Source organism: Vombatus ursinus, unplaced genomic scaffold (genome assembly GCF_900497805.2).
Source record: "Vombatus ursinus unplaced genomic scaffold, bare-nosed wombat genome assembly UNPS02014941.1, whole genome shotgun sequence".
Taxonomy (NCBI): domain Eukaryota; kingdom Metazoa; phylum Chordata; class Mammalia; order Diprotodontia; family Vombatidae; genus Vombatus; species Vombatus ursinus.
This window is the reverse complement of record NW_020954719.1, coordinates 8,020,776-8,045,042: the sequence shown is the minus strand read 5'-3', so window position 1 is coordinate 8,045,042 and position 24,267 is coordinate 8,020,776. Positions and strand designations below refer to the sequence as shown.

The 24,267-nt window shown below is 37.6% G+C and overlaps 1 protein-coding gene across 1 annotated transcript in view; it reads left to right on the top strand.

Moving 5' to 3' along the window:
• FAM186A (family with sequence similarity 186 member A) overlaps positions 1 to 1,526 on the top strand; it is a 144,985-nt gene extending 143,459 nt beyond the window's left edge. Inside the window, exon 9 of the mRNA XM_027844285.1 lies at positions 1,466 to 1,526. Coding sequence (XP_027700086.1) covers positions 1,466 to 1,526 — 61 coding nt within the window. The remainder of the gene's footprint in view (positions 1 to 1,465) is intronic.
• Positions 1,527 to 24,267: the final 22,741 nt, after the last annotated feature.

Below are 24,267 nucleotides of genomic sequence, written 5' to 3'. Positions count from 1 at the left end.
TTTCTGTCTGGAATTATTAGAAAAGGCTTTCTAGGGTGGTGATATTGTCTTGGAAAGAGCAGTCAGAGGACCTAAGATTCAATACCAGTTCTGCTGCTTACTCCCAGTTTCCACAGATGACTCACTCAGAATATAGTTCCAAAGGTCACTGATTCAAGGCCTTATACATTGATAATTTCTTTTTTAAAATTTTTTTTATTTTTAGGCAATTGGGGTTAAGTGACTTGCCCAGGGTCACACAACTATCAGATTTGAACTCAGGTCCTCCTGATTTCAGGGCCAGTGCACTATACACTGCGCCACCTAGCTGCCCCTAAGGCCATATACTTTGAAGGAGAGAACTGAGCCCGTTAATATCATCTGAGTTGGAAACTCCTAGCTCACTGATTTCTTGTGCTAACATAGGCTTGCCATTGACAGAATAGGATGTGGATCTGATAGGTTGCATAAATTAGAACACAGAAACTCCCTAATCAAGACTTCCAATGCTGCTGTTCTTATTCAAGTACAAATGTGGTCAATATGCACATACTATAATGCTAATGAGAATGCTTCAGGACCATGGGATTTAGATCTTGAACTTGTATAGGTCCGTTTTTTCATCTGTAAAATGAGGGGGTTGAACCAAATAATTTCTGAGGTTCCTTCTAGCTAGGTGGCACAGTGAATGGAGTGCCAGTGAGTTCAAAACTTGCCTCAGACACTGGCTAGCTGTGTGACCCTGGGCAAGTCACTTAACCCTGTTTGCCTCAGTTCCCTCATCTACAAAATGAGTAGGAGAAGGAAATGACAAACCACTCCAGTATCTTTGCCAAGAAAACCCCAAATGAGTCACAAAGAGTTGGACACGACTAAAACAACTGAACAACAGCAATCCATCCCTAAATCCTGTGATCTTAGAAACCACAAGGTGGCCCTTGAACTCAGTGGATAGAATTTCAGCAAAGATGGGCATTCCAAGAACAGAGAATAGCATAAACTAGAATAATATCATTTTCAAAGCGCTTTGCATGCATTATCTCATTTGAGTTTCACAACCACCTTCTGAGAGTTTGGGGTATCGAACAACAAGCAGTCTTCATTGTCTCGAGTAGGAGGCGTATGGAGGAGAGGGTAGTGGGAGACAAGCTAGAAAGGCAGGTTGAGGCCAGATGGTTCAGGGTTCATTCAACTCAACAAACACTTCTATTCAATGTTTATTATATATTTACTATGTGGATGGCACCATATTAAGCTATGAATATACATAGATACCCATTGTAATTTAAGATTGTCCCCACTGAGGGAGAGATAGCTAAGGAGTGCATTGGACAATAGGATTTGGAAACAGGTTAGAGTGTTTGGCTAAACCTTACAAGGAGATAAAAGTAAATGTAAAGTCTTAAACTTGGATTTTTTTTTAAATCAGCATTATAAACATTAATTAATGCAAATTTTCTGCAATTTCAAATTAATGCAATTTCAGACTACATGAAAAGAGACATGCTGTCCAGAACAAGAGAGGTTCTATCATCACTTGCCCTTAGTGGAGCACATTTACAGTATTAGATTCTGTTCTGGATCCCACCTTTAGAAAGTATTTTGATAAGTTAGAGAAAACCCAGAGGAAGGTGACCAGGATGGTGAAGAGACAATTATATGTAGACCTGTGGAAGGAACTGCATATGTTTGTCCTGGAAGAAGACTTATTGGGATTATAGCTGTGATCAAGAACTTGAAGAAGAAGACTGCCATGAGAAAGAGGAATTCAATTTGCTTTACTTGGGCACAGAGGGTACCCAAGCATTGATTGAAAACTACAGAGACAAATAAACTTGATGTAGGGAAGAACTTTCTAACAATTATAGGGTTGTGCAAATTCCTTGGGACAAGCAGTAATTTTGATATAGTTTCATTTTGTGATGGCTATGGCTTTGTATGTGTGCTTCTACAATGCTTATTCAACATGTCTGATCTTGACCAGGTGAAATCAGATTGATCTGGTTTCCCCACCTTATTACTTTTCTGTCAGTTGACTGTTGGATTTTGTACCATATACATGTGTTTCATGGCTCTCTTTTTTGTGTGTTTTTAATTCTATGGTTTTTTTAAGAATGGATTTTTGGGAAGGAAGTGTGAAAAAAAGTTGTAGTTATCAAGGAGTGCACTTCAATGACTGTTAGAGATATTGCAGTGACTATTGGTATGGAGAAGTCAAGCATTTCAAGGATCATTCAAGCCCACAGTGAAACTCTCAGTGCATTGAAGAACAAGGAAAAGTGTGTTCTAAACAAAAATGTCAAAAACCAATATTTTCAGCACAGTATAGTGAAAAAGCACCTAATTAATCCTTAGAATTAATTCTAAAGGGCAGTTAGGTGGCACAGTGGATAGAATATCAGTCCTGGAATCAGAAAGACTCATCTTCCTGGGTTCAAATCTGGCTTCAGATACTCAGACATACAGCTAGTAAGCTGTGTGACCCTGGGAAAGTCAGTTAACCCTGTCACCTTAGTTCCTCATCTGGAAAATGAGCTGGAGGAGGAAATGGCAAACCACTCCATTATCTTTGCCAAGAAAACCCCAAATGGGGTCACAAAGAGTTGGACATGACTGAAATGACTGAACAATAGCCCTCAGAAAACAAAGACCTTTGGAGGGACCTGGTAGCTAGAGGGATTGCCATAGTGTAGAGTAGACTTCTTGAAGTTGAAAGATCAGTTAAAAACATTAAAAACAACTATTAACCATTACCATGAAGAAGAAAAGTTTGGCATGGGCAATACAAATAGAAGAATACTGAAGATTGGTAAATGGTCAATTTTACATTCAATACTACACCAAACCATCATCAGAAGTAGTAGATAAGTCTGTATGAGCTGAGCATCTTCATCACATTACAAAGCATCCACCCAAAAACTTCTTAGGGATTTTTTATCTCCAGTGGGCATGGAAGTCTTATCCCTATTGTGGGAATGTTGAACTCTGATAAATATATTGATACACTGAGAAACATAATTGTTCCAGAATTAGAGAAATTACTAAATAGAGTTGGAATACCACAATATGATTTTGTACCATAACATATATCCTAAAAAGGTTACGAAATTTATTCAAGAACTAGAGGTGAACATACTTTCATGACCTGGGAATTTGCTAAATTTAAATCTGACTGAAAATTCTAATCAAGACAATGATCCAAGACAATTCCAAAGGACGTGATGAAAAATGCTATCTACCTTCAGAGAGACTACTGATGAACTCTGAGTACAAACTGGGCTATACAATGTAAGACTAGAGTTGGAAAAATAGAGTATTCATCACAGGTGTGCTGAATATCCATTGAGATATTGGTTTCATGTTGAAGGATTAAAAATATGTCGAATTCATGAAGACTCAATTCCAAAACAGGTACAACAAGTAACTGAAGCAAATGGATGACATATTACAAATTAAAAGTTTATTTAAAAATGTAAAAAGTTAAAAGATTTATTGTATGTCAAGACACTGAATTATTTTACTTTGGCCCAGTTAATTCTCACACCTATTTAGAACTATCTGAAAGTTGAATGGGCTGCCTGAGAGGGTAATGAGTTCCCTCCTCACTGGCAGTTTATGAACAAAGCCTGGGAATGTTGCAGAATGAAGTATTTTCTAGTCATTCTTTCAATAAACTAGGCTATGGAGATACAAATTTTTAAAAAAAAGTGGAAAGTAGTCTCTAAAGGAACTGTTACAGTCAAAATAAGATAAACTGAGTCACGATGTTCAAAGCACAATGTAAAGTGAATTTGCCAATAAATAGGATTTCGGCTTCCTCAGCAAAGCTAAGACCCCAAGATGGAGAATAACTACTCTTTTTATAGTTTTTAGGAACATGCAGAACAAAGAACAGGACTTCGTAAGTTATGATTGGTTAAAAGAACTTGAATGGCAAAATCAATATGATTAGTAACCAATCTGAGGAATGGGAAACAATATGATTGGTTGGAAATTGGGAATGAGGGGCTAGCAGCAATATCCTTCTTCCCTCCTATGACTTAGAGGTTTGAATCCACCTGCAAGGTTAGAGATAGTGGACCAGACTTTCTTTGGATAACAAATCAGACATCCTTGAAGGATAGTTTGGTAGTGTACAGATACTAGAACAGACTCCCTGGTGCCTACCTGCATCCCTCAATTATAACAGATTTCCTTGAGGCAAGAACAGAATGATTAGCAGGAGAACTGAACTTCTAAACAGCTCATTACAGGTCAACTAAATTTCTGAATTTAAGTTCAGAGACAAAGAATCATGACTTGGGCAGTTATAGGGAAATGAAATATATATTTTTAAGTAAATGCAAAATACCAACAACATTAGTACAAAATAATTTCCCTGGAGGAGGCCACTAGTGATTGGGGAAGATAGGAATAGGTGTAGTATATAAAGGGTGACTTAAGTGGGACCTGAAGGCATCTGGGAATTCTGTGATGCAGAAAGGAAGAAGAAATACACTCCAGGCATGGGGGACTCCTGTCTATGTGCTCCTACAAATCTTCTGATATATATGTATGTGTGCGTGTGTGTGTGTGTGTGTGTGTATATACATATATATGTATATGTACATATATGTATTATATATAATATATATAATATATTATATATTATATATATATAATATATATATATATATACTTTTTATTAAAAAAACCCATAAATCTCTGAACCTTATGTGGGTATACTATATTGGTATAAGAAACTCAGAGGTGGATCCCATAAAGCTGTTCATCTGATTTAGCTCATTTTCAGTACTTGACCAGCCTTCCTCTCTTTGCAGTCATCATACATCTTTTTGATGATATCTTATTTGTACCTGCTCAGTGTCTCTTTAAGACTCTTTGGGTGACCCATAATGTTGGTCCTTTAGAGACTGTGCTATTGCATATCAGCTTGAATGACTGCACTTCTTTTGCTGCCACTCAAGATATAACTCCAAACTTTAGTGATTCACGTACTTTGTAAAATTTGCCTTTATAAACTTGTTAACTTTGCCTTACATACCTTGTAAAGTTAGATCTCTATCTGGTAATATGATCTAAGTGGAAAAACCCCTAGTGCACAAATTTCTGGTGCCATAGAGTTGCAAGTGATGGAACAGGATCTTCTTGTAGGCTTTTAGGAGTGAGAACCTAGTCATTCCTTATACAAGGCTAGTAATAATAGGATTTAGAGCTGAAGGGGACCATAAAGATCAATTAAATCGAAATTCTTAACCTTTTTTGTGTCATGAACTTCCTTTAGCAGTCTGGTAAAAACTATGGACTCATTCTCAGAATAATGCTTTTAAATCCATAAAATAAAATGTATAGGTAAGCAAAGCAATTATATTGAAATACAGTCATCAAGTTATACATATTTTAAAAGCAAGTTTACAGACCCCAGGTTAAAAATCTCGGATCTAGTCCAAGACGTTTATTTTGCAGATGAGGAAATAGAAGACAAGAGAGATGAAATGTCAGCAAAATATCAAGTGGCAGAGCCAGTGGTCTTTCCAGTACACTAATTTTCTGATTCACCCTTGACTATGCAAAGTTTGAGGAAAAGGACGAGGCGGTGGGGGGGGGGGCCGCCATGGAGGGAGAGACAGGTCCCTGAAAGTTACAACTTTGCAGAAAGAAGTAGGAAGTCTCCATGATGGAAAATACTATCCACATCCAGAGAAAGAACTATGGAGTCTGAATGAAGATAGAAGCATACTATTTTCACATTGTTTTTTGTTTTTTGTTTTTTCTGTCTTGTGGTTTTTCCCTTTTGTTCTGATATTCTTTCACAACACAACTAATGTGGAAATATGCTTAACGTGATTGTACATGTATAACCTATATCAGATTGCTTGCTATCTTGGGGAGGGGGGAGGGAAGGGAGGGAAAGAGAAAAATTTAGAACTCAAAATCTTACAAAAATGAATGTTGAAAACTATCTTTACATGTCATTGGGAAAAAATAAAATACTATTAAGTGCAAAAATAAAAAAAGGGTCAGTCTTAAGTCACTTTTTAGGATCTGGATATTTTTAGGGGGGTTGTTCTCAGTCTTTAAAATTCTCTATACTGGTGAAAGGTCTTGGGAAATCAGGTCTAATAATTTACTATTTCCCTAATAGTACAGGGCCTCTACCATGGATATGAATACGTCCAAACCCCAGATGATTAGCCCTTGGGATAAGAAGAAAGTTCAGTCTTTGTGACCTCATGATCTCTTAGAGACTATGAGTAACATGTGATTTAACACATTCCATGAGGCTCTAGTTTATATGGGAAAGATTAGAGATTCCCCAAAAGACTCAACAAATCCCTTTTTTTCAGAGTTCACATAGAGATCTAATGTTTTTAAAAACCAAATTAAATAGAAACCAGAAAAAATGTCGTCTAGTTATGGCTTAGCTTTATGAAGAAGATGATGCCTATGAGTGATAGTCAGGATCCCTGAGCCTATCCTACTCTCTCAACCTCTAATCTGGCTCTGTGATTTATGCCAAGTCAGAATTATAGAATGTTAGAGCTGGAAGAGGACTTGGAGATCTTTGAGTCCAAACCCCTGATCTTCAAGATGAGGAAACTAAGGCCCAGCATTTAGTCACATAGTGCCATTTATCCATTCAGGAAGATTTCTCTCTCTCTCTCTCTCTCTCTCTCTCTCTCTCCATATATACACACACACACACATATATATAGATACATATGTATGGCTATATTCTAACTAGTAATTATCACTGCATGTATCTGTGTGCAGCTAAAAAAAAAAAGAAAAAAGAAAAAAGAAAAGAGGGCCAGATTCCTGCCCTCAAAGATCTTACAATGAAATGAAAGGAGGCAAGGCAGGGTGACAGGTACAAAAAAAAATGCCTACATATAGCAATGTGCTCATAAATGTTTAACAACTGACTCTCCAAAACACATGACATATTTTTTAACAAATATGTCATTTAATAAATAAGTGGCATAAGTTTAATCTGCTTTATTAACATTTTTTCCAATCATTTTATTAAGTCTAGAAAATCCACAAAGCAATAAACTAATCCCTGATTTGTATTTCTGAGGTATAAATGCTCACTCTGAAAATTTGAAGGCAGTTCATGCTGACTTCAGCATACCCCTGCCTACATATACAGAAAAAGAGGAATAGAACTATACAAAATGAAGAGGAGGGGGCTGGCCAGACCACATCTTTAATACTGTATTCAGTTTTAGGGAAGATATTGATAATCCGGAGCATGTCCAGTAGGTGATCAGGATCTTTAGGTGACTTGAAATCATATCAAAAGGTCATTTGAAGGACCTAAGGATGTTTAGCCCAGAGAAAAGAAGACTAAGGGACACATAATAACTTTTCAGATATCCAAAAGTCATGCAGGAAATGGATTATACTTGTTCTCCTTGGTTTCATACAGGAAAGTAGGACTACGGTACGGGAGAGTCAGGCAAATTTTCACTATCATCATAAGGTGGAGAAATTGTCCCTGTCTTACACTACTACTAGAGTTCAAATCAGACACTTAACACTTCCTACCTGTGTGACAACTCACTTAACCCCAATTACCTCACCAAAAATAAATAAATAAATAAATAAATAAAATAAAGAGATATTTAAAAAAAAAAAAAGAAAGAGATGACACTGGAGCTGAGCCTCAAAGGGACCAAGGGTTTTCAAAAGGTAGAAGTGAGGAGGGAGAGCATTCCAGGCATGGAGAAATTCCCTGACTTCCTTAAAGTCTCAACAAAAATCCTATCTTTTTTTACCAGAAGCCTGGCCCAACTGTTCTTAATTCTAGTGCCTTCCCTCTGTTAACTGTTTTCCATTTATCTTGTCTATAGCTTGCTTTGTATATATTTGCTTACATGTTGTCTCCTTTATAAGCTCCTTGAGGGCAGCGACTATCTTTTGTCTCCTTTTTTATTGCCAGAACTTAGCACAGTGCCTTGCACACAGTAGGCACTTAATATATATTTATTGATTGGTTGATTGATTGAGAAATGGGAGTTGGAATATCACATATGGAAGACTAGCAAGTAGGTTTTTGGCAGGAGTATAGTGCATGATGGGGGAAGTAATACTGCTAGAAAGATAGGCTAGAGCCGGGTTGTGAAGGCCTTTAAATACCAGCAGAGTTTGTATTTTGTCCTGAAGACAGTGGGAGGCCACTTCAAACTTCTTGAGCAGAAGAGTGTCACAACTGACAGATAAGGGTCTTGTCTTTGCAACATCTTTCATATTCCCTTCTCACTCTTAATTTAGGCCCTCATCATTTCTCATTGGAACTCATGCAGTGGTGTTCCAATTGTTCTCCCTGCCCTAAGTCTTTTTCTGCACCAATCCATCCTCAGCTGCCAAAAAGATTTTCCTGAAGCAGAGTGTCAGACCATGCCACCTCCTTATTCATTAAACTCCAATGGCTCCCTATTACCTCTAGGATAAAATATAAACCTCTGTGTTTGGCATTTAGGTTCTTTACTGTCTGGTCCCTTTCTATCTTACCCATGCCAGCCATACGGGTCTACCTGTTGTTCTTCATATTCAAGCCTTCATTTCCTATCTCCCTCACTTTGCACTGGCTGTCCCCCATGCTTGCAATGCTTTGCCTTCTCAATTCTGACTCATCCAGTTAGTGACTTCCTTCAAAACTCAACTCAGATGCCACCTTTTGCAGGAGGCCTTTTCTTGCCTTGCTCCCCAGCTGCTAGAACCTTTTCCTCTAAGGTTATCTCCCATCTACTCTGTATGCGTCTTGTATTATGCACCTAATTATTAGCACAGTCCTGACAAGTCCTTTATAAATGGTTAGTTGATTGATGTGCATTAGGACTATTACTGTGTTAGTTATAGATGTTTATATAATAAGGAATGATTAGAAAGGGAAAATACTGGTTGCAGGGAGTGCAATTAGGAGCCTATTGTAATAGCCCGGATGACTGGTGGTGGTTTAAGTGGAAAAAGGATAAATGTGAGAGATGTGGAGGAGGTAGATTCAATAAGACTTAGCAGCTGATTAGACTTTTTCCTTTCTCTTCCTACCCCCTTAAGATATTTGCTCTCATTCTCCTTCCTTTCACCACCAAAGAGTTGTTCTCTTCCTCCAAAGAGGAATCTATACTCACTCACTGCAGCCACTTCTTGGCAATCTATTTACTTCTTGCACTTAGGCTTCCATATCAAGCATCCTACTAAAATGGCCCTCTCCAAGAGCCTGATAACTAAATCAATGATATTTTCTGAATTCCTAGTCTTTTTTACATCTCCATAACATTTGATGCGATTGTCTAATCCTTCTCATTGAAACTCTTTTTCCTTAATGCCAGGGTACTATAGTATCCTGCTTCTCTTTCTCTTTAGATTCTTCCATCTCTAGCTCCTTTGTTTGCTTCTCTTTATCGTCCTGCCCTCCAAATTTAGGTAGTTCCCCAATGTCCAGGCTTTAGGCCTCCTGTCTTACCTCTTTACATAATGAGTGACCTCATTCACTTTCATGGGTTCAGTTTTTCCTTCCAACTGGCTATTCTCTTTACAACTCTGACCTTTTTCTGAGTTCCAGTCCTGCATATCCATTGGCCTACTAGACTTTTCTGCCTGGATGTCCTGCAGCACCTCAAACACAATATGTTTAAAATCAAACTCCTCATCTTTCCTTCCCAAAATTACACCCTCTGTTTTCCCTTCCCATGAGCAATCAGTCATCACTAGGAGAGAGGAATAGAATTCACCTCTCCCAACCCTCTCACTTACTGCTAACCCAAGCATACCCAAGTTAAAACAAACAAACAAAAAAATCTCTCAGATATGCCCAATTCCCAGGGCCACAATTAGGATCTGTGTTCTACTCTCTCTCTCCCAACATTTTTATATAGCTGAAATCAGACTAGAATAAACTGCAAAAGTAGCCTTGAAAGGTGAATGATACAAAACGACAGCATGTAGCTTGAGGGATGGGTGTGGAAATGGGGAATGTGTTTGCTGACAAACACATGCCTTTTTTAGGCCTACCTGGTAAAGGCACACCCTTTTCCCGATCATTGTTTCTGCTTTCTTAACTTTAGAAAATATTTACTCTCACCTGAGTCATCATATTAGAAACAAGATATAGGAGAGGAGTTTTTTTTTTCAAATCATATCCCAAATCTCCTAAGCTGTCCCCATTTCCTCTCAAAGTTACCCCTTCCCGTCGAAATAAAGGAGTATAGAAGATAATGATTCCCTTACTAAGATGTAAAATACTGTTTTTCAGATCTTTTAACCAGTATTTTCTAACCTTACATTCTTAGAGAATTGCCTGGGGGCACTGAGACGGTAAGTGATTTGTCCCCCTCAGCTGCCAATGCCTTTCCCTCTAAGGTAACATTCCTTCTACTCTATATGTATCTTGCATGTAAATGTGGTTTCCCCCATTAGAATTTAAGTTTCTATCAAAAAAAAAAAAAGGGAAAAGGACATTTATACAAAAATATTTATAGCAGCTATTTTTGTGGTGGCAAAGAATTGGAAATTGAGGGGATGCCCATCAATTGGGGAATGGCTGAGCAAGTTGTAGTATATAGTTTTAATGGAATATTATTGTGCTATAAGAAAATGACAAGCTGGATGATTTCAGAAAAATCTGGAAAGACTTACATGAACTGATGCAAAGTGAAGTGAGCAGAACCAGGATATCATTGTACACAGTAACAACAATATTGTATGATGAAGAACTGTGAATGACTTAGCTATTCTCAACAATACAATGATCCAAGACAATCCCAAAGGACTCATGATGAAAAATGCTATCTGCCTCCAGAGAAAGAACTGATGTTGTCTGAATATAAACTGAAGCATACTATTTCTTTCTTGCTTTCTTTCATTTTATTTCTTTCTTTCCTCTTTTCCTTCATTCATTTCTTTTTTTCTTTCTTTTTGAGTCTTCTTGCACAAAATGACTAATAATGAAATGTTTTACATGATTGCACACGTATAACCTGTATCAGATTGCTTACTGTCTCAGGGAAGCAGGAGGAAAGGGAAGGAGAGATAGAATTTAGAATTCAAAACTTAAAAAAAAAAAGACTGTTAAAATTGTTTTTACATGTGATGGTAGGGTGAACAAAATAAGTTTTTTTAAAAGAATTTTTTTTTAAAGAACTAATACATTAAAAAAAAAAAAGAATTTAAGCTCCGTGAGGGCATGGACTGTTTGTGCTTTTTTTTTTGTCCTCAGTACTCAAAATAGTGCCTGGCATTTTGTAAAGGTTTAATAAATGTTTGCAGGTTGATTGATTGATTGCTTAGATTTACATAGCCAGTCTGTATCAGAGGCAGGACTTAAACCTAGGTTTTCCTAACTCCAATGCCAACTCTTTATCCACCATGCCAGGAGGCTCCAAAGTGAGGCCATGGGGGCCATGGCTTGATTCCAAGGTGTGTGAAATAAACTAATAAGAAAGTGGGAAGATGTCACATCCCATGCTTCCCATCTAATACAACTAGACCTGTCTTTATTCCCCAAACATTCTTTCACTCCACCTTCTCCCTCCCCTGTGCAAGCTCCCAACCTGCCCTCCTTTGAACCAAGGGTCAGCTCCTCAGGGCACTTATACCCTTCTCCACAGCCTCTTGCATATATCACTCTTGTTCCCCATGTTACCTTATGGCTGGGACAGATGCCCCTTGGAGATCAGGCTTTACACCCCAGGGCAGTGACCAGCAAGTGAGATCCCACCTCCTCCATTTTGATTTTGGGTTAGATAGACTAGGTTGACCAGGATAAGCAGGCATGGATGGGATGTGACAAATTGTAGTTCCATCTTATTATATTATCTTTCCATTCAAATCCACCCCTCTTCCAAAATTCCCTCTTACTATTTTTTTACATTCTTAAATTTTTTAAAAATTATTTCTACATACAAAGTAGAAGAGAAAAACATGAAACTGTGAGTCTGTATTATTTGCAGCTTTTCCTTTAAATATATAATAATTCAACATGTGATTTTCAAAGCTATACTGTTTGTGTTTCCTTTTGGCTTTCCTTTTGTACATTAAAAATACTTCAGTGAGTTGTTTTTTTTTTGGCAACCCTATTGCTATGCCATCTCTCCCTCCCTTCCCCCACCTCAATGTTTTAAAAATTTAGTTTATTTATTTGTTATATCTTAAGTTCCAGTCTGTCTTCTTCCTTCCCTCCCCACCCTTCACTAAAGACTACCTTTTGATGCAGATATACAAATATACATACATATATATCCATATATAGATGTAAAACCACAATATGTATGTTTCTAATTATCTGTTCTTTCTCAGCATCTTCTTTTATAGGTCTTTTGTGGTTGAGTGTTTATAATATTCAGAATAACTTAGTCATTTATAGTTATTCTTTGTTGTTTTTTTTTAATTTTTTAAAAATTTTTTTCATTTTTAGGCAATTGGGGTTAAGTGACTTGCCCAGTGTCACACAGCTAGTCAAGTGTTTGGTCTGAAGCTGGATTTGAACTCAGGTCCTCCTGACTTCAGGGCCGGTGCTCTATCCACTGCGCCACCTAGCTGCCCCTATAGTTATTCTTTGAACAATATTGCTGTTACTGTATACAACATTCTCTTGGTTCTGCTCTTTTCACTCTTTGTTATTTCATGCAAGTCTTTCCCTGTTTTCCTAAAATCAACCTGTTCATCATTTTTTACAACACAGCAATATCCCGTCACAATTTTATACCACAGCTTATTTAGCCGTTTTCCAATCGATGGGCATCCCCTCAATTTCCAGGTCTTTGTCATCACCAAGACAGTTGCTATAAATATTTTAGAACATAAAGGTTCTTTTCCTTTTTCCCTGACCACCTTGGAAAACAGACCTAATAGTGGTATTGCTAGGTCAAAGAGGATACACAGTTTTATAACTCTTTGGTCATAATTCCAGATTGTTCTCCAGAATGATTGGATCAGTTCACAGTTGCACCAATAGTGTATTAGTGTCCCAGTTTTTCCACATACCCTCCAATATTTGTCATTTCCCCCTTCTATTATTTTAGCCACTCTGATAAGTGTAAGATAATATCTCAATGTTGTTTTAATTTGCATTTCTCTAATCAATAATGATTTAGAGCATTTTTCATATGATTATATATAGTTTATATATGTGTATGTGTATATATATGTGCATATATATATATATATGTTCTTTTAATTTACTTATGATGTATATGTAGGTCATGTATCCATTTTGACCTTATCTTGGTAAATGGTATAAGATATTGATCTGTGCCCAATTTCTGCCAGACTGCTTTCCAATTTTCTAAGCAATTCTTACCATAGTGTATTCTTATCCCAAAAGCTTAAATCTTTACATTTGTCAAACACAAGGTTATTATGCTCATTTACTGCTGTGTATTGTGTCTATTCTGTTCCACTGATCCACCTTTCTATTTCTTAACCAGTACCAGATAATATAGTTTAAGATTTGGTACTACTAACCCTATTTCCTTTACATTTTTTTCACTAATTCTTTTGATATTCTTGACCTTTTGTTATTCCAAATGAATTTTATTCTTTTTTCTAGCTCAATAAAATAATTTTTTGTTAATTTAATTGGGATGGCATTGAATAAGTACATTAGTTTACGTAGAATTGAATTTTTTATTATATTGGTTCTGGCCACCCATGAACAATTCATATTTCTACAATTATTTAAATCTGACTTTATTTGTATAAAAAGTGTTTTATAATTATGTTCATATAGTTCTTGGGTTTATTTTGGTAGGTACACTCCCAGGTTTTTTGATGTTGTCTATGGTTGTCTTAAACAGATTATCTCTTACTATCTCTTCTTGTAGGGTTTTGTTGGTGATACATAGAAATACTAATGATTTATGTGAGTTTATTTGATATCCTGCAACTTTGCTAAAGTTGTTAATTATTTCAATTAGTTTTTTAGCTGATTGTTTAGAATTCTTTAAGTGTACCATCATATCATCTGCAAAGAGTGATAGTTTTGTTTCTTCATTGCCTATTCTAATTCCTTAAATTTCTTTTTCTTATTCCTGTAGCTACCATTTCTAATATAATATTGAATAACATTGGTGATAATGGCCATCCTTGTTTCACTCCTGATCTTATTGGGAAGGCTTCTACTTATTCCCTTTAGAAATAATGCTTGCTGATGGTTTTAGGTAGATGCTTCTTATCATTTTAAGGAAAAATCTATTTATATCTGTGTTTTCAAATGTTTTTAATAGGAATGAGTGTTGTATTTTTGTCAGAAGCCTTTTCTGCATCTATTCATATAATCATGATTTTTATTATTGATATAATGAATTATGTTACTAGTTTTCCTTATGTTAAACCATCTATGTATTCACTTGGGATGAGTGTCACAATGTGTAATGTTTGTGATATTGTTGTAGTCTCCTAGATAGTATTTTATTTAGGATTTTTGCATCTATGTTCATTAGTGAAATTGGTGTATAATTTTCTTTCTCTGTTTTTGCTCTTCCTGGTTTAGGTATCAGCACCATATTTGTTTCATAAAAAGAGTTTGGTAGGACTCCTTCTTTGCCTATTATTCCAATAATTTATTTAATATTGGAATTAGTTGATAATTCCCTATTACTATTGAGGGCACCACCATTCTTTTGGTTACCCAGGTTCCAAACCTCAGTGTCATTCTTGACTAATCATTCTCACCTCATATATCCAATATGTTGACAAATCTTGGTAATTCTACCTCCACATCTCTCCCGTTTGAACCCCTTTTCTCTAGTCACATAACTATAACCTAGTTCAGGCCATCATCACTTCTTGCCTGGACCATTGCAGTAGTCTCCTAATTGGTCTCCCTGCTTCAAACCTCTCTTTTCCAACCAATTCTCCACATAACTGCCACAGTGATTTCCCTAAAGCTCAGGTCTGACTCCCCTTATTCAATAAACTATGTGGTTCCCTATTCTCTCTAGGATCAAATATTTCATCTTTATCTCCTCCTTTTTTAATCTTTATTTTTGCATAAGTTTTATATATAATGTACATAATTATTAGTACAGGTATAATTTATAAATCAGTAAATATATGTAGTTCCTATTGGCAATACTAGTCAAGCACTTCATTTGCTCATACCTAGTGTATTGCAATTGCCTCCTAAATTATGTCCTTGCCTCTAAATACCACTAATACCTCCCCTCACCCCATCTATCCTATATGCCATTGCCAGCTTAATCTTTCTAAAACATTGCTTTCATCATACACTTTGCTCGTACACTTTCATTACTCACAAAAGTCCAGACTTCTGGTAATACTCAAGACTCTCTACATTCCAAGGCCACTTGATTTTCCAATGTTTAACTCCCTCTGCTCCACAACATAAACTGGCCACTCTGGGCTGACCCATCTGTTCACTATCTCTTCTTCCCTGTCCCGCCCATCTTCTTCTATATCTTCACTAATGTTTTCCTCCACCCCGCCTGGAATGCCTTCCTCCTTTTTTGACTGTGCAAATCTTATCTATCTTTCAAAACTTTAATTCAGGAGGGACTTCTTTCATGAAATCTCCAATTACCATTGAATCCCATATTGATGTAACCCTCTTCTGAATTCAGAGGCCTGGCACTTTGTCACGAATATAGTAGGCTCTTAATAAATGCTAAAATGTTTAATAGAGATGAACTAAATTGTGCCAGTCTTATTGGTGCTCAGTTTTATAATGCTTTGTATTGTTATATAAATCTCTCACACATGTAGGTCTCTTCTCTCCAAGTTGTGTCATACTTCTGTTGTAATCAACCTAGCATTTAACACATTGTTATTTATGCTTAGTAAATAGTTGTTGAATGAGTGCATGAATTCCAAATGGTGACTTGAGAATGATAGATTAGCTAAATGAGAGGGTACCTTTGTTTAGAGCAGTGGTCTTGAAAATGGGGACCGGAGCCTCTGGTGAGTTCTGGAATGACTCCAAGAATTATGTGATCAACCATTCAGAGGGAGGGAAGATGGGTTTCATCCCACTCTCCTCTGCCTGTAGCCAAACTTGGACTTGGCTCCAGCCCATCTATATCACTCCCTTCAATTCCTCCTCATTTGACTCCCTTCCCACCACTGGCCTCCCCTATAGCCCTGAACATGAGCCCCTCAGGATTGTAATTACCTCATTTGACCCAGGCACCTGCAGCAGCTCTGCAGGCAAAATCCTAACCTCACTCCAAGCACACAAACCCCATTGCCCCCTCACCTCCTGCCTTCATTACCTTGAGGCTGTGCCCACAACAACAAAGAGGCACAGGTGCCTCTCAGTTGTTCAATTCTGTGCTCTGTGGAAGTGGCTAGCTTAGTGAATAAGGCCTCTCCTCCATTCCCAAATATATACTTCTTTTTTCACTGGGAAAGAATGAGTAGCATAGAATGAGCAGGCAGGTTGTGATCACATTTTCTCACCAAATCCATCTCTCTTCTGAACTTCTTTGTTTCTCTTGAGGGTTTCACCACCCTTCCAAGTCTCCCAGGTTCATAATCCCTTTTTTATCCTTGACTCCTCACTCAACTGAAATGGTTTTCTTCGAAGTTACCAATTGCAGTAGGCCAGGCCTGACCCAGGATAGCCTGGTACCTCATTCTGAGATTGGTATGAAATAGGACACTTGTGGAACATCTTACAGTTAAGAAAAGGAGACTTACTTAGCCATTGAAAGAGAAGGACATTCAGAGTAGGGAAAGGACATTCAGCAAGGATGCAGTCTTGATTCAGTTGAGGGCAAGTTCCTTGTACCTATGTGGTTATTCTGTTGGTCAGAAGCCTGAAAGAAGAGCCAGGTGACTGACTATTTATGACTTGGCTTTTGTCCTTAAGGCACCAGGATGACATGTCAGTGGTCTGAGACTTTAGCACCCTGGACAAATGAAACCTCCAGGACAATTTCAATGCCTTTTAAGGAAAAATTAGCCTAGCCCAAGTGGGAATATTGCTTGAATAGTGTTCTCACAACACCAATGATTTCTTAATTGTCAAATCTGATAACCTTTTCTCAAGCCTCATCCTTCTTGAATACTCTGCTATATTCGGTATTGGTGACCATGCTCTCCTCTTGTACAACCTCTCTGGATTCTCATGATACACTGTCTCGGTTCTCCTACTTGTTTAACCATTTCTAAATTTCCTTTTCTAGATTGTCATCCATATTCTACCCCCTTACTATGGGTATTCCTCAAGGCTTTGTCTTGGGCACTCCTCTCTATATATATATTCTTTCTTGATGACTTTATTGGCTCCCATGGATTTAATTATCATCTCTATGCAGATGACTCTTAGTTCTATATGGCCACCCCTAATACTTCTCCTGGAATCCACTCCCACATTATCAATACCTGTTAGACATTTCACACTTGATATCTTGAAAGTATATTAAATTCAACATGTCCAAAACAGAACTCATTACCTTTTTCTCCAAATCCAATCCTTTTCCAAAGTCTTTAATTCTGTGGCGGGAACCAATATCCTTCCAGTTACCAAGGCTTGAAACCTTGATGTTATCTTTGACTCCTCACTTTCCCTCACACCAAATATACAATCAGTTGTCAAAATTTTTATTCCTCCTTCTGCATGTGTCACATCCATCCCCTTCTCTCTACTCACAAAGCCATCATCACAGTTTAGGCCCTCATCACTTCTCATCTGAAGTATTTAATAGCCTTCTAATTGGTCTCCTTGTTTCATCTTACCTCTCTCCTACCCATCTTCTCACAGCTGCCAAAGTGATTTTCCTAAAGCACAGTTTTGACCATACTACTTCCTTAGTCTATAATCTCCAGTAGCTCCTTATTGACTCTAGGGTCAAATGTTATCTCATTTTTATCTCATCCTTTTTTCATGTCTATTTTCAGCAACTTTTACTACATGCATAATTTTTAGTATTTATATACAATTTATAAATAAGTAAATTTAAATATTGTGCCCCAAAATTCTGTGCCGATTAGAGTACATAATCAAGAATGTTTGGAGACCATTAGAGGAATAACAGGGACTTCTAATTAGAAGCATTAAAAAGGCAAATCCATAAATAGGGACTGCTTTTCTGAGTGACCAAGAAAGGAAGGAAATACAGCCAGCAGCAGTTTCAAGGGAAATCATTCAAAGTTAATAAAATAAATTTGACCCAATGTTTCATTTTTGGATTCCTTCCTAAAACATTTACTTTTCACTTGAAACTCTGGAAAACAACACAAGTTAAAACAAAGAAACTTATCAATTACTGGAATCTAAGAATCATTGGGGAAAAGATTTCTCTTTTCCTCTTGAAGATCTAAAGTTCTTCCCACTTATGATTCTGTGATGAAGGAAACCCTGTAAGGTTTTCAGTGAGGACAGTCAAATCAAGCCAAAGAATTTGTGAGCAAGAATGATTTGGATATTTTGTTCCCTCTTTTTTATCCCCTTCTAATATTTCTAGCTGTAAGACTACAAAGTGGGGGCAAAATGGGATGACTTGAGGGAATTGAAATCAGGAGGGGGGAAAAAAGGGAGGAGGGAGAAAGTTATAAAGGTCAGAAAGTAGGGAGAAGAAGGAAAAGGAGGGAGAAGGAGAACAGAGGCATATAGCCAGGATATAAAGGAAGTTTTAGGGACCAATTACTTTGAAAATGTATAGAAATATTATCATTGCTCCATATTAGTTGTTTTAAGATCTGAATAAAGTCTGATCAGGATAGAAAAAGGACAGAAAACAAGGAGGCCTCTGTGGCTTAATTCAGTTTCTAGTGAAGGACTGGTTGGGTAAGTTTACCTGCCAAATAGAAAAACAACCTAAGAACAATCTATGAGGTTCTGATGCTGTGTCAATAGGACAGTGGCTGGAGGAAGGACGGTAGATGTTTAGATACTTAGTTATATGAGAATTTTTAGATTTGTTTTCTCCCCCAAGATTTTCTGATTGTTTCAAAACCCTACTCAGAGCTAGTTCTGTTCTATAAGCATTTATTTATACTAAGCCTTTATTTTGGGAAAGGAGAGGCACAACCAAAGAAATATAAAATAATCCTTGCCCTAGCTTATCATCTAGGCAGCTAGGTGTCACAATGGATAGAGTTCTAGACCTGGAGTCAGGAAAATCCTCACCTTACTAGCTGTGTAACTTGGGCAAGTCACTTAACTTCTGTTTGCCTCAGTTTCCTTATTATGGGGATAATAATAGCACCTATTTCCCAGGGTTATTGTGACAATCTAATGAGATAATATTTGTAAAGGGCTTTGTAGACCTTAAAGCACTGTATAAATGCTAACTATTATTATTACTGTCATTGAAGAGAAAAGACTTGCACACACAAAACAAAGTAATTTTAAAAAAAGATATAGTCAGATGATTGTTAAAGTCCTTGGTTGTATGGTTGTGTAAATAGTATAAAAATTCAGAGAAAGAAGAGATCATTATGAACTAAACTAGTTGGAGAAAGTTCCATAATGGATAGAATCTGATTTGGACTTTGAGTAGAATTTGCAAAGTTAAAGGGGAGGGGAGGGGAGGAAATATTGGATAGGAGAGAAGAGCATGAGCCGAAGTATAGAGACAGGAATGACCTGAGAATGGGGCCAGACGTGTTTGGAAACATACAAAAAGAAACCTGTGTCAAGTGAGATTCTGAAGTGGCTAGAGAATGATGTCGTTATTGTGGAATCAAGGTCCCTCAGGACTAGGAAGGAAGAAAAGAATGACGCATAGTGGGACTGCCAAGCAAGTCATACTATATGCTGCTCCTCCCTCCTTCTCCCAGAATTTTTATACAAGTTATAAAAATATTACACACACACACACACATACACACATATATATATATACCTATTTGTATGTTTACACATACATATAGAACTAGTTAGAAGGTATTTAAAATAGTCCAAGTTAAGGGAAAAACTTAAAGGGGATCACTAAAGGCAAAATATACAGCCTCAAATGTACGAATGGAAATGGAGATGAGCAGTTGCAGGTCTGCCTCATTGATGATGGAAGCTGTACTTCATACATCCTGCTGTTACCCACCCTGAGCAATTACCTGTTGAGTCAGATTGAGCCTTAGAAAGCCAATAGCTGACGCTGAGTAATAAGGTTAGCTTTAGAGAACTTCAGCTACTCAGCACAGCAGCAGCCCTTCTTGCTCCCCAGTGGTCAGCTACAACCCGATGCCCCAGCAACCACATCAAAGGGATCTGAAGTTATCCCGTATGAGAGTCTTCCATCATGGGAAAGGGGAGATCATTGCTAATTGCTAATGAAACAGGATCATCCCAAGCTACACTGCTTTCATTGACACAGAACATTTAATTGGTAATGGTGCAAAAAATCAAATTGCAATCAACCCTACCAACACGGTTTTTGATTCCAAACGTCTGGTCACAGATCTGATGATGCAGTTGTATAATCAGACATGAAGCATTGGCCTTTCACAGTGGTGAATGATGCAGGCAGGCCTAAGGTCCAAGTGGAATATAAAAGGGAGACCAAAAGTTTCTATCCAAAAAAAATATCTTCTGTGGGTCTTGACCAAGATGAAAGAAATTGCGGACGCTTAACTTGGGAAGACCATCACAAATATTGTCGTTATGGTACCAGCCTATTTCAGTGATTCCCAATGTCATTCCACCAAAGATGCTGGAACCATCACTGGCCTCAATGTGCTCTGAATCATCAGCAAGCCAATTGTTGCTGCTTTTGCCTATAGTTTGGACCAAAAGGTTGGACTGAGAGAAGTGTGTCGATTTTTGATATTGGAGGTGGTACTTGAAATGTCTCTATCTTTAACATTAAAAGATGGCATCTTTGAAATCAAGACCATAACTGGGGACACCCACTTGGGTGGGAAAGACTTTGACAACCTCATGGTTAACCATTTCATTGCTGAGTTCAAGCAAAAGGTCCAGAAGGACATCAGTGAAAACAAGAGGGCTGTCCACCATCGGTGTACCACTTGTGAAATGTGTAAAGCACATACTCTCTGAGATGGACTCCCTCTATGAAGGTATTGACTTTTACACCTCTATCACCTGGGCCTATTTTGAACAGCTGAATACTGACTTCTTCCATGGTACACTGGACCCTGTGGAAAAGGCCCTAAGAGATGCCAAGCTAGATAAATAACAGATTCGTGACATCATCTTGGTGGTTGATTCCACTCGGATCCTCCAAATCCAGAAGTTTCTGCAGGACTTATTCAATGGCAAGGAGCTCAACAAGAGTATCAATCCTGATGAGGCTGTTGCCTATATAGTACAGCTGTCCAGGCTGCCATCTTGTCTGGAGATGAATCTAAGAATGTGCAAAACTTGTTGTTTTTGGACACCACTCCTCTTTCCCTTGGAATTGAAACTGCTGATGGAGTTATGACAGATCTGAATAAACCAGATTGTTGCCAAGGAAGATTTTGAAGATCAGCAGAAAGAATTGTAGAAGGTCTGCAACCCCATCATTACTAAGTTGTACCAGAGTGCAGGGTGCATGCCAGGTGGGTTCCCAGGGGGTGGAGCAGACCCATCTGGAGGTGCTTCTTCTGGACCCATCTTTGAAGAGGTCAACTATTCCACACAGCTTTCTAAAAATTGAAGGACTCAAAACCTAGCCAAGGCGTAGCAGTTCAAAAGTAACATTTAGGCTACTGTGTAAATCTGGACATTCTGAATACTTGAATATGTGCAGAGGGAGAGAGAAGTGAACAACATTGCATTTAATCAGTACTTTAAACAAGTGAAAATGCAATTCTTGTCCTGGAGAATAAAATCTATTTAAAATTGGTACCATTAAAAAGAAGTCCTTTTCTTTCTCTAAGATTAGAGGGAAGGATGAGAGGTTGATATGGCCACTCATGCTGGATTCACTTCAATTAAAAAATATTTATTAAGCATCTGTAGCATACGAATCTCCTGTTCTAACATGTGGGTTACCCAAAAAACTTTCATAAATGAGTTTAAGGTACTCTGTGGATCAGCATTCACTCAAAAACCATCTATCAACCCCATCAGTGTATTTCTTTTATTAAACCAGAGGACATATTAATTTAAAATAATATTTACTTGAACATAGCAAAAATAAGTGACAAGAAAGTGTCATTCATACATACACATACAGCCAAGTGTATATTCTGTCAGAGTTTGTCACCACGAGGGAAGGGGGCACACATAGAAACCATGCAACTAAGGAACGTGCCTGCCTAGGACACATAGCTTTGTTAACTCCTATTTCCCACACTGTAGAATCACCAGTGCAGGTGATATCATGAGCTACCCTGTGCTGCTCTCTGTTGAACATATTCACGGCCTTCTAAGCACCTATCCTGAGATGCTGCTGCTATTTGCTGGTCTTTAGCTGCAATATATATATATATATATATATATATATATATACATATTTACAAAAAGATAATAATTAAAGAAATAGGTATAGATAAGATCATTGAGAGAGAGAGAGAGAATAGAGTGACAAAAGAAAAGAAGGCTAATGTCAGAACCTTAGATTTCCAAATTTAGGATGTGGAAAGGTGAGGAGGAACAAGGAAAAGAGAGAGATAGGTTATGGTCAGTGAGGCAGAAGGAGTACAATAAATACAAAGTCATCACGAAAACTAGAAGAAAAAAGAGTATTGAGGAGTGGGAATGGGGAGTGAGGGAATAGGAAGACATATACAGAAATGATTATAATTTAAAAAACCAATAGTATCAATAAAACTTTAATTTAAAAAGCAGCACCCCTTTGGATTGCACTGCAACTTGCATTCATAGTCCATAGTCACTAGAAGAGAGTAACTCCAGGTTCAAGATATTCTGTGGGTCTCTACTCCTAAAATTGTAGATCACAAGCCCCCATAAATGTGTTTACCTTTCAATAGTCAGCCAGAGGCACAATTATCTTAACCAAAAGCATTTACTGAAATGACATAACAAGAAATTTAAGAATGTTAGACTTTCCCTGGAAACAGCAGCAAGGGCCATGGCATTATGTAAGAATCTTAAATCTTAGTGCCCCATTCTCTATCTCCAACCCTTTAGGGTACATGTATAGTTATTATAATATGTCTTTCCTTATCTTTCTCATTTTTAGATTTTGGAGTATTCCCCAGTAAACAAAGAAATGAACACTGGTGTATGCAAGTAAATTCTGTTTAGTTTAAGTAAAATGCCTATTTTTCTTTCCTACAATATGTACTGCTTTTCTTAATAACCTTTTGCTTCGAGACAGAAATAGTCTGGGCATCTTCATGTTGAAGGACTTCATTCCAAATTTCCCTGATTCAGTGATACTCCGTGTCAGAAATATATCCTTGGTTTCAGATCTTTGGATGATAGATATATCATCCAGAAACGCAAAGTTCCTAAAAGCAAGTAACTTCCCCTCTCTAGACTTCAGTTTCCTCATCTATAAAATGGTGGAGTTTAACAAGAAGATCTTCAAAATTCCCTTGAAGTTCTAAATTCTATGGTTTCTGTGTCTCTTTCAAGTAGAGAGTTCAACCCATGAAAGTAACATCACTGAAAGCTGACTCCTGTCCCTGTTTGTCAAGACCATCTGTGTCTTTTCTAACTCATTCTTGTTAGGAAAGTCATGTTTTTTGAACAACCATGTTAACCAAAACAGGTCTCTAGAAGTCACAGTCCACCACACCTGGCATTTATGACTACCCGACTTACAAATGCCCTAGGTCTGACACATATGAATAAATTGACCTGGGCTGTTTTAGGTGAGTTCTCCTCATAGAGTGAAAAAAGTGTTATTTTCTGGCTGGAGACCCTTTCTAGTTGTTCTGGTCTATATCTTGCCACTGGACCCAGACTACTCCAGAGGAGAAAGTGAGGCTGGTGACCTTGCACAGCCCTCCCTCACTTAAATCTAATTCACTTGCAAGTCATGGCATCATCTTCCTGATATCTTGGTGCTCTTTGAGAATGAAGGACAAACAACAACAATCTGGCTGCAATGGGGTAAGTAGGAGGAGAGGATACATGGTTACCACAGCTGCGATAAGTGATAGGAAGTAGGGGTGTTTCTTGGTCCCACTGTTTTCTCTTTGGCTTGGAGTGCCAAAGGTCAACAAATAAATCAATAAATAAACATTAAGTGCCTGCTGTGTACTACTTTGCTTGCTCAAGGGAGGACTCAAGCTATACATTCATTGCCTAGAACTCATAGGTCTAGATTGAATCTACAACTAACTAGACTTCTAGGGCTTAAGAGAATGGCGATCTTGAGTTGGTTGGTTAATGTTTACCTAATTTATTATGTGGTTACTGAATTCTGATCATGCACTTATTTCTATGCTGAGTAAATAATG